The sequence below is a fragment of the Amaranthus tricolor genome, chromosome 2 (assembly GCF_026212465.1).
Source record: "Amaranthus tricolor cultivar Red isolate AtriRed21 chromosome 2, ASM2621246v1, whole genome shotgun sequence".
NCBI classification, from domain to species: domain Eukaryota; kingdom Viridiplantae; phylum Streptophyta; class Magnoliopsida; order Caryophyllales; family Amaranthaceae; genus Amaranthus; species Amaranthus tricolor.
In genome coordinates, this window is record NC_080048.1 from 3,958,480 (window position 1) to 3,970,303 (window position 11,824).

Below are 11,824 nucleotides of genomic sequence, written 5' to 3' on the forward strand. Positions count from 1 at the left end.
ATGAGATCTAGAAGTATATATGGGTTAATTGTGGACATGTGGGCAAGCATGTTTAAAGGCATATTTATTTATTTAAGTCATGGGCATGACATCATTATACTGTTAATTTAATTTATTTCTTTGTAATGGTTGCTCCTAATAAATTAAATTAATTAGTATTTTTTTTTCTCTTTTACTTTTTACACAATTTTCAAAGAAAATTTTAAATTTTAATATCTCTAAATATACATAATAAAAAAATATTAAAATACATAATAAAAAAGTATATATTAAGACGAATCTAACGAGATCTCACATGAATATATTTTATTTTCTAAATATGTTTCAAAAACATTAATCAAATTTCTCTCTCCTTGAGTCGGAAAATTCCAAATGGAAAGAACATTAGAGCATGGAAGGAGTACAAGAACTATACAAATTAAAGGAGGCTTTAAATTATTAAAAAAGTTAGTTAGAGACAACGTCAAAATAAAAAATTTATATTTTTATAATTTATTTTTAAAAGGTTATTTAATTTATATATGAGACGTGTTTAATGGTAAGACCGTTAACAATTTGTATTATTTAAATTATTAAAAGATTCCTCCAAGTTGAAGTCTAAAAAAATTGATATCATGTTCACTTTGTTTCAATACACGTAGTCAATTGCTGCATTTCTTTTGAGTTAGAATAAAATTTTGCAAAAATTAATATTAATAATATATTCTTTCATACATTCGTTGTAAGTAATTTTAATTTTGAATTATCTTTTAATAAATTTATTTTTGCCCTTTATATTATATTTGGATAACAACTTTAATGAAAAAAGAAAGAAAACAAAGAGAAAGAGAGGAAAGAGAAATGAAAAACAAGAAATTTTTATTTGCTTAGGAGGGAAGAGAAGGAAAGGGAAAAAAGGGACATAGAGTATTCCCTTTTAAATCTTTTCAACTTTAAAATGATTAGACCTTAACAAAAAACATTCATCCTATCTCTCAAAATTCATTATTTCTCATTTTGTTATCCAAATAAAAGATTCTTCATCCCTCCAAATCTCTCCCCTTCCTTTCCCTCCATTTCCATCCATCCAAACACACTCTTAAGTCTTAACGATCAATTTGGTCCATCTTCAAAGTCTATCTCTCAAAGGGTATGAAAAATGGAATAAAATTAAAAATCAAACAACATTATCAAAATAAGCTTTAAAAAATTTTAATTTCCAAAATAAGCATCTTTGTTTCCTAACTTAAGGTCATGATTTGCTCGTTGTTACTAACAACAAACAAGGTCATAACATTCGACAGGACAAAAAAAACCAAACACTACTTCTTAGTTGTTGATAATAATGAACACACTATATATTTTTTAAACACAAATTCTTGTGAGAGACGGTCTTTTTGAGAAATCATCTATATATTCTTTAAAATATTGTAAGTAGGCATCAAAAATGATGTAAGTAGACATTTAAAATAATGAACGTAGGCATTTAGGATACGGTAAGTAAGCATTAATGAAATATAAGTAGGCATTAAAATTACGGTAAGTAGGCATTAATCTTTCATTGGTTGGGCTTAAAATACATTTCTCAAAGAGACAGTCTCTCCAAAAACTAGCTGCTGCAATCTAAAACATCACACAAGTTCGAATAGACGAATCAGTTATGGACTGTCTAGGGGAACACAACTCTGAAATACTGTTTAGGGGACACAATCCAAAACATCACTATCAAATTTGAACTATATGGCTGAATAAACACAGCCAAGATACTAAAAGATCGGCTATCCGGTAACACCGAGTCGAAACTAACACTAAACTCTAAATCTAACTAGGATGTGCCTGCAGTGCAGATATTGCATATAGCGCATCATTTAGAGGCGCGATTTAATCATGGCTGAACAGCAGCACGTTATTTTTGATGTATGCATCACATTGCTTCTACTACCTAAAATATGTTGTAAACTCGGGAACTCCAGATCGTCCATTTTTTGCCCCTGCGTAAATGTAGGATGGAAGCATGACTGTCGTTCTTATCTCTAAACGGTTCTAACCTGAATATTGTGGGTTGAAGGAGATCGCCAAATGGGCTGCTTTCCGCTTTGCACAATAGCAATATCGTCCCCTTCCTTCACCATTCCCTGTTTCTGTAAAAAGATGTTTCTATGTCAGTATCTACGTCAGGAATATAAAATGAGGTTCGTTAGCATCGATTGTGAGTACGGGATTGGCCAAGGTGTGCTATGCCAAGGTATCAACTGATACACCGCAACACCGACTCAAAAGTCGTTATAAATACCCTTTTCTAGATTTTATATCTTTTAGGGGTTGTTTGACGCATGGGATTTGGGGAAAGGGAATGGGACTTTGTTCTAAAAAAAGTCTAAGTCCTTGTTTGTTTAAAGAGAATGGAAATAGGGAATCGGTATAAAAAATGAGAAATCCCTAAGAATTAAGTCTTGGGGGAAGGGTGGTAATTAGTGAGATTTTCATTTTCATCTATTTCTTCCAAGTTCTTAACATGCCAAACAAGGAATGAGACTTTTATATCTTCAAAGTCTTATGTTAAAAGTCTCATCTTAAACTCTCACAAGTCCCATTCCCTTATACCAAACACCCCTTATAACAGTGTCACATGATTTGCTAATCTCCTCGTGAATCCCGAATCGTAAAAAGCGAATTATGGTCAGTTTTGGGCTATTCTTGGGCAAATTAGAGCGAATCGCGAATTCAATAAGTGAATTAGCTAGCGAATCATGTTACACTATTTATAACAAATCCGAAGATATAACATTTTCTAACGAATATTCTTTAACATCTTTTCCGTTGAAATCATCATCACTACCTACATCATCATCATCATCATCATCATCATCCCAATGAGTCTTGCTTGGAGGTAGGGTCTGGGGAGGGTGAGAAAGAAGAAGAACCAATACCCTCATCACGAGGAGGTCGCGATCGAAGAGCCCCTCAACTCGAGTATCATCACTACCTACCAGACATGAAATTGTACACCGCAAATACTTCTATGTGCTAACAGCGGGAGGGGCCTACAATTCCACATAGAGCATCATGCTGCTTTTGGGGAAAAAATGAACCTGTGGGGTTTATTATATTCTAACAAGTCCAACCAAAAAGAATCCTAATGAGCTAACGGTCTATATGCAATCTGCAGTTCTTTATATATTCTGTAGGAAGTTGAACGATAGGAACAGGATTCTGCACTAAGAAGACAAGTGGATGGTGATTTTCGTAATTAATGTGGTCAGTTCAGTTACATCACTCCCCAGTAGTTTACTAGTTTTCAATCAACAAAAGGTCGCTTCTTGCTTACCAACATATGATTCACTAATCTCCTTGCGAATCGCGAATCGAAAAAAGCAATTATGGTCAGTTTTGGGCTATTTAGGTCATTTTGAGTGAATTTCGAATTCAAAAGGCGAATTAACTGGCGAATTATGTTACACTGTTCTTGCCTATTGGGACACTTCTCACACAACTATCCTTGAGCATCGAGCTCGGAAAGTGTTGGAACATCCAAAATAAGGAACTTTGACAAGTTATGTGATGGAAAGAGTATTGGAAGTTCGACATACTTTGGCGTCTCCATAAATTTATTCGTACAAGTAGTAAAAACATGTGAATCGGAAAAGCATGATGAACACCAATGACTAAAGAGAAATGAATTACTTGCAGAAATGTTAAAGCATCTGAGAATGTCTTCTCTGCATCATCAGAGAACTTCATATACAGTGGGCATACACCTTGGTACAATGCAAGCCTTTGTTGTACCCTCTTACTGCAGAGATTCATAAAATAGACATAATTAACATGCGGTACAACGATATTTTTCCTTTTTTGTCTATCAAGTGAAACAAATGCTGGAAATACAATAAGCGTAAATGGAGCAACTTTCCATTTCAGTTATTAGATTAGAATTGGGCCCCTTTGTTTTTTTAATCTTTTATAATGGGCCCTCTTTTAAAGTAAATTTCTACATTTTTAGCATGGGACCTAGGCGGTGGCCCCTTTGGCCTACCCTCAGGGCCGGGCCTGTATGTATATCCAAAATAAAAGTATTACAATCATATATCTTCAGAACAGTACTCCTTCAGGTATTACATGCATATGAGCAAAAACTAAGACAGTGTAGCTCGTTAATATTTCCTTGTATTTTAGATTAGGCCAGGATACTTACTCGTTTGTGAATGCGAATATTGTCCCAGAAGGCCGATAATGGCTCAGCAGGATGGCCATAAATCCAGTTCTAGTGAAGACTACAATAGAAGTCCCGAGAGTATTAGACATCATGGTAGCATGAAATGCAAACATTTCACTCATATGGTTCTGCACGCACGATATTTCATATCAAACGGTGATTCAACATCATAATAACACAATAAACGAATGTGATCCAATGAATTTAAAACTTGAGGCAGAAAAGAAATTAACCTTGAATACTTGACCAAGACTATGCGATGTTTGAGCAATAGCACCAACCATGGTCGCTTCAGTTCTCAAGGAAACAGTGTGCATAACCTTGACAGCTTTGAGGGGAAATCTGCAAAAACGTGAGATTCAATAATGCTCGTAAAAACCAAGCATATAATAGCTCTTATAACATACGGATCAAAGACTAAGACATACTTCCCATGAGCCGTTTCCCCAGAAAGCATAACAGAATCAGCACCCTCTCGAACGGCAATGGCAATATCAGAAACCTCGGCTCGTGTTGGTGTTGGGTGAACAATCATGCTCTCTAGCATGTTTGTTGCCACAATCACAGCTTTTCCCATGCTGCGGCACAGTCGTATAATCTCTTCCTGCATTTAGCAAAACAAAATTTATCTCAGCCCATTTGCTTGCTTGCTACAGTCCCAAAATCAACTGACAAACCGAATGTCCAAAAACTACCTGTAGAAGTGGAACTTCCTCAATGGGAAGCTCGGCACCGAGATCTCCTCTTGCAACCATAGCCTATAACATAAATGCAGAAAACTGTTAGGCAGTACTAGAGGTGTTTAACGGGGCGGGTCAACCCAACGGGTCAACGGTTGGGTCACATTTTAACGGGTCATTAGAAGGTCGAGTCAATAACGGGTAATTTGGCGCAGATGCTTACCCCGTCAGCAGCAGTGATAATTGAATGCAAGTTTGGGATTGAGTCGGCACTCTCAATTTTTACAATGACATGGATGTCGGCTTTACAACCTGGAACAATAAAAATTCATCTTAGATTAGGAACAATAGTTCAATATCCATTTTCTTCAACATAAATTGTACAGTTATACTCGGCAAGAGCCTTTACTTTTTAGATAATCCTTCAATTCATGAACAACAGCTGCGTCTTTGACAAATGAGACGGCATAAAAATCAACGCCATTGTCAACGCCAAACTTGATGTCATCCCAGTCCTTTTCTGCAACGTATACGTGAAAGTTTCATTAAAAAATAAAAAGTAAAAAATAAATAAATACAACGCTCCAATAAGGAACATAAAGGAAAAAGGTTACGGCTTTATAGAGGAATGAACTGAAGTTCAAGTCACCAACCAGTAATAGATGGCAATGTAGCACTTTTTCCCCGGACATTAAGGTGCCGCCTAGATTTAAGCTCTCCCCCATCAACAACTTCACACTTCACCGAATCTTCAGTCTTCGATTTCACAAGTAATGACATCATACCACCTAATCAATAAAATAAAAAAATGCCGCATACCATCAACAAGATCGTGTAGTTGATACGAGTTTACTATATAAAGAATGCACACTATATCTTAGCTTCTTTTTTCTTCTGGTATGGATTATTTGTAAAGAGTAAATAAGATTATGTTCATACGAGTTTAGAGTCTGTTCAAGTGGGGACTTCTTACAGCATAATAACAACTAAGCTAGGACATGAATTGAGTGCATACCATCGACAAGAAGCATATCACCAACTTCTACATCATTCACAAAATCGTCATAGTTAACACTGACACAATCTGTCGTGCCAACTCCTCTTTGGATCGTGAAAGTGAATTCTTGACCACTTACTAAGTTAATTGGTTGTGGTAAATCACCACTCCTCACCTCAGGCCCCTGAAAAGGATAAAAACAAACATCAGCATACTTACTCATTACCAAAACAATGTAGTGTAACTTCATCTATTTAATTGAAAACTTTCAACCCCAGTGGAGTATGTGTGTGTTATCTGGAAATTATCCTGTATCGAAGCAAGGAATAAACCTCCATTTACTATATAAGAACAACATTAATTTGAAATGCGAGAATCATGGCTTGGCCTAGTGGTTGATGGCTTTTCCTTTTACCCTAGTGACAGGTTTGATTCTCTGACTATGTATTTCAGCCATTTTTCATTCACACAATCAGTGTATAAAAAGGAGGCATTGAGCCTTAACTTTCAAGGGGTAGTCGCCCAAACACCAAAAAGTGTTTAGAAGGGGCATTTAGGATGAAACTCAAAGGCTGCAATGATTTCATGTTCACAACCAGTATTTACTCATTGTTTATGTAAGTTTACACATTGTGTTTCACTTCAATGAGGAGCGCACCCCACAACTTCCGTTTGTGCCTACGGTTTAGGACTCCCAATACCTTGGAGTGCCTTGTGTCCTTTTATACGTAGCAAACCATTACAAAACCAATGTGACATGACTCATTAGTTAGCACCCCAATATACATATCAAAGTTCTTACATAAAGAACTTTTACCAGTCAGGGAAAGTTTTCGATGTGTCGCAAACTTGCAATACACTATTAAGAATAATGGAAGATGCATAACAAGTTCCTACAATTATAACTATAGTCATCAATATGAACAATACTCACCTTTGTATCGAGCATGATGGCAATGACATTGTCCTTAGATTGAGCATTATACTCTTTGACCAAGTCAATAACTTTCTTATGAGAAGAATGATCTCCATGAGACATATTGAGTCGAGCTACATTCATCCCAGCTTCAGCAAGCTTCCATATCATTTCACGCGTATTGGTGGACGGACCAATGGTGCAAACAATCTTAGTTTTCCTTCCTACAATCGGCTTCGACCACACACCATTGGTTGCTTCCCCAACATGAAGCCCACTTAGATATTCAAAATGCTCCTGTCCCTGAAGGTTCAAAGTACATAAAACCCATTAGCCCAATAGCCCTAATACTACATTTCAAAGAATGATGAAGTTTACAAACAAGTTATCTCAACTACTAGAGATTTTCATTTCAGAATAACATTATGATTGGATAGAAGTAAATGGAGGCAAGGATGGGAGGGAAATGGAGGGATTACATTCCCCTCATTTGGATATTGATACGAGAAGGGGGAATGGAGGGAAGGGAATTGGAAGGATGATCTCATTCACATTTTAAACCAAAAATCCTTCAGCGTTGGAAAGATTTGGAAGGAAAACACGCCAATCTCCCCTCCCTTCCCTTCCCTTCCTTTCCCTGGTAGCCAAACATAGAGTAAAGGTATGTTCTTTCCTATTAAATTTCTTTTCCAATAAGTTCACTTGAAGTTCATAATCAAGTAAGATAATGATAAGTTCTAATAAGTTCAGCTGAGTTCTAATATATCTAAAACTACCCAGATTCTGAATCAAAAGAACAAATCTAAACAATAAAATTTTGCATTTCAAAGAAATCTAGGAAAAACAGCAAGAACAAAATATTAAGCCTGCTCTTTTTCCTCCTTGAAGAATCTTTTAGCATTATGAACACAGCTGATTAGATCAAGTGCACAGCTTATTGAGGTGATGTTGCACAATTGTTATCCCTAATTAAATGAAATAAATGTGAATAATACAAAAATTCATCATCACTATGTTTTCCCACATTTGCAAAAAATCCAAATCCCGCAAAAAAATCACAAGAAAACCCAACAAATCAGGATTTACTACCTAATATATAATTAATCTGAGAATTACACAAAATAAAAACATTGTATAAACACAAAATGATCCCACCAAGGAAAAAAGTTAAAAATGAAAAGGTGACCTGGGTGTCATCATCAGGAGAAACAGGAAGAAGCTCAAGGGGAGCAGCCCTTTTGGCAGAAACATATAAGATGCCGCGGCGAGAAGCAAAAGAACTGTAAGTTCCTCTATAATGGCGGAGTTTGTGATGAGGGAGTTTGAAGGAGCTTAAAGATTCAGATTTGGGAGAAAGAATGTTGTGTACTGCCCCATGGAGGATTGCTTGAGAACAGGCCGCCATTGATGGAAGAAGCTGTGTTCTTGGAGAGTGAAGATGGAGGAATGGAGAAGTAAAAGATAGATATGAAATGGGATTTTTGTGTTTGTTTCGATAGTATCGAAGAAATAGTGTAATGATAATTGATACTAGTACTACTATGTTTGATTGTTTGTTGATGATCTTGGTGACAAGGATTAATAAGGGTTTTGGTGAGTGGGTTACTCCTACTTTGTTTTGTCTTGTGTCTTTGACATTGACTCAATGTGTGATGTTTTGCAATTGGTCTCTAGTTATTTGACATGATTACTCAAATGGTTGGGGTAGTTCCAGGTATTTTTTGAATTTTTTTGGTTTCAACGACTCTTATATAAGACTATCTCACTATCTTATTATGAGATGAATTTATATAATTAATTATTTTAAGATGGTGACTGATCATTCTAAGACCGTAAAAAGTAATTATTTTAAAATTGTGAACTATCGCTTTAAGATAGTAAACATACATTAGGTCAGCTCATAGGAAGACTCCCTTAAAAAAAGATGCATCTTGACATGGTCGCACGATTGTTCAGATACCACTTGTAACACCTAACCCCATCGGACCGAAGGTAATTACCCATGGAAGTGTATATTGACCCACAAACCAAGACAAGTATTTTCATGCACTTTGGCCTCACTCGTGCACACCCGATAAAACCTCTCAAGAGGTGATACATGCGGAGTTCTTAGAAGATGGGCTCCTTGAAAAGAAGATATACCTTGTTAATATGGGTAGTCAATCAACCATTTTTAAAGCTCAATACGAGGTACCACAATTAGATCATCTCGTTTGAGAAAATTTATTTAGGATTTTTTCTTGTATTTAAGGTTAATTATGGTTATGGGGACTTTGTGCTTATTTAGCTTGTTCTTTCTTTGATTGATTTGACAAACAAATGTTGATTATTTTTCTACTCATTCAAAGGAGAATTTATAGGCGTTGTTGATGTTGCTGATGAATTGTATACGAACGATAAATGACCGATTAGTGTTAAAAGCAAAAATAAAAAAAAGGATGCATGGATCTATTTTGACATTGTGCAAGTGAATAATATACAAATGGCAAAATGTAAGACTTGTAAGAAAAACACTTTCTAACAAAGAGAATTCTGAAACGTCGTACTCCTTAGACGCCAAAAAAGCATATTCAAGTAGACATTTGAATCTCACGGCTAATCAATCCCGAGCGAAAGTAAAAACGAAACATGATGAGTCTACTTCTTTAATTAGCAATTAAGGAAAAGCCAAAGAAAGTGACTTTTAATCAATAAGCTTTAAGGAGATAATTGATGAGAATGGTGGTAATGCAAGAGAATCAGTTGTTAATAGTGGATCACATTGGTTTTAAAGTTTCGTGAGAAGTTTAATAATAAGTTCAAGTTGATTAAAGAAACACATTGAAGAATGATGGGTTAAAAAGTACAACATATCGATAAGAGTTCTCTTAAAGTCTTATTAAAGCATAATGTGGGTGGCATTGAAATAAACACTAACATGCGGACCATCTCCAATCTAAAAAGGGATATACGGATGTGACGTCGCATTTCATCGATGAAGAACAAATTTTACATAATAGAACTTTATTGTAATTACTTTTTTGTTTTGTTCTTTGTGGATTATGTTGGTGTTTTGATTTCATTGCATCTATGTTGGTGTGTCGATTTCATTGTATTTACATTGGTGTGTTGATTGATTGAATATTATATGTTTGATCTTATTTAAGAAATTATTATGTTTGATATTTGATTTTCTTAAAGATACAATTACCCTTAAGAATTTAGGTCGATATGAAATTAGATGAGAGCATAACACGTGTCATTCTTGCTTTTCCTATTAGTATATGGAGTGTGATAGAAGATACATAGAGATACAATACAATCAACCTCAATAATTTATGTGAGAAAAAATTACATCATAAAACCGTCTTTCTTGCTTTCTCCTTTAGTATATGGAGTGTGATGATTGATGATGACGTATAAATTTTTATAAAGATACAACTTCCTTTAAAAATTTAGTTGGGAAAAAAATTACATGTGAGCATAACACATTCCTGCATTCTCTTTAGTATTGATGAATGAATGGTGATGATTAGAGTGTAAATAATGTGAAGCGACTATATGTAAAAATGACATTAGTTATTTAATCAATCTGTGTTGCGGAAATATAAATGATTAAATACTAGTTAAACAAATATCCGAATTACGTGTGTTTTAAGGATGATCATACGTTCGATTTTCGAAAAAACTTTGTTAGTTGTTAGTATATTATAAAAATGACGTAAAATATGTTTTCCAATGTATTACCTGAAAAAATCAACGAATGATACTAATTTCATCAGGACTATCACACTGTGTGCCTTTTATATGGTCCCATCGTTTTTTTTAAAATTGATATGATGTGTAAAATGTCGTTATATCATATGCATTGGCGTATCGAGAAAGACAAATAATTAATCATTTTGATGAAATTTCTAAATTGTATATCGTTAAAGATGATTGCAACGTTTTTTTGTTTGAAAGAGTAAAAAACTATAGTTGTTTTAAGATTTTTTAAATAAAAATTTACCTGAAAATGCCTTATAATTTTTTTCCCGAAAAGTATAAAATTAAATACCTAACAAAAATTTTCTTTTTCAAAGAATACCAACTACGCTTGTCATCGTTAATTTTATGGTTGATTGGACATTTGCAATACACGTGCCTATTTCCCTGCAAATTTTGCCAACTCCTTTCTTCAGTTGCAATTGTCACACACTCTTCTTCCTCTACTGTTAAAAAAAAGACGAAAAATATTCAAATTTCCACTACGCAACACAGGTCATCTAATTGAGCATTAAATCAATTGAATTTTCAGGTAACTAAATTAGCATCCTCATTTAATTTAAATGCATGCTTCTAATTTATTTTGTTCTATCCAAAAATAATTCGAAGCAGTCTCATTCTCTCTCCTAATATGAGTTCTTTTTTCAAACAAAACCAAAATTGGTTCTTCATTTTTGTCCAAAAATTTTTTTTTTGTCACAACTAAATTAGAAATCTTTGATAATCATGGGCGTAAGAAAAGAAATCTTATGAGTTAGTTGATGAAGATGATGAATATGAAGATGAAGATGTTTATGTGTGCAATGAGGATGATGAAATTGAATTTAAGGATGACTCAAGGAACTGATACAGAGTTGGTAGACATTATTAAGAGGAAGAAATGGCATGTAGAAGAATTGAGATTTATTTGAGTTGTTTTAAGGAAAAAATGGCAGCGAGAAAAACATCTTTTATAAGCAAATGAAGGAAAGTATAACAAGGGGAAAAAAGGGTGGGAAAAGACCATTTTAACGAGTCACGTGCATTGCAAGTGTTTAGTCAACTATAAAATTGGGGGTCAACTGATGCTAAACATTAGTTGGTAGTCTTTGAAAAAGAAAATTTTTTGTTAGGTATTTATAGGCAAAGAATTTTTTATTAGGTGCTTTTTGGAAATAAAAAATTTTATGAGGTATTTTTTTATGTTAATATTTCCTTTTTAGAATTTGAATTATTATGATTTGTATTATTTGGAATAATGTTTAATATATTCTACTAAGATAACTATTTAAATTATATTTATAGCATAGAATTTA

General features: G+C 34.3%; 1 protein-coding gene across 1 annotated transcript; it reads right to left on the reverse strand.

The window, feature by feature from the left end:
* Window positions 1-1,501: 1,501 nt before the first annotated feature.
* LOC130806512 (pyruvate kinase isozyme G, chloroplastic) lies at window positions 1,502-8,441 on the reverse strand. The gene is made up of 12 exons (XM_057671634.1): window positions 7,972-8,441; window positions 6,804-7,088; window positions 5,888-6,053; window positions 5,526-5,660; window positions 5,282-5,392; window positions 5,096-5,184; window positions 4,888-4,950; window positions 4,621-4,796; window positions 4,426-4,534; window positions 4,172-4,320; window positions 3,664-3,772; window positions 1,502-2,120 (listed from the first exon to the last, which is right to left on the reverse strand). The coding sequence occupies exons 1-12, from the start codon at window positions 8,188-8,190 to the stop codon at window positions 2,013-2,015; spliced, it is 1,719 nt and encodes a 572-aa protein (XP_057527617.1). The 5' UTR covers window positions 8,191-8,441; the 3' UTR covers window positions 1,502-2,012.
* Window positions 8,442-11,824: the final 3,383 nt, after the last annotated feature.

Excerpts from the sequence above, each read along its gene's own strand:
- LOC130806512 (XM_057671634.1), bottom strand. The coding sequence starts at position 8,190 with ATGGCGGCCTGTTCTCAAGCAATCCTCCATGGGGCAGTACACAACATT. Across the intron at positions 4,951-5,095 it reads TTATCACTGCTGCTGACGGG|GCTATGGTTGCAAGAGGAGA; the intron begins GTAAGCATCTGC and ends TTTATGTTATAG. Across the intron at positions 4,797-4,887 it reads AGGAAGTTCCACTTCTACAG|GAAGAGATTATACGACTGTG; the intron begins GTAGTTTTTGGA and ends TGCTAAATGCAG.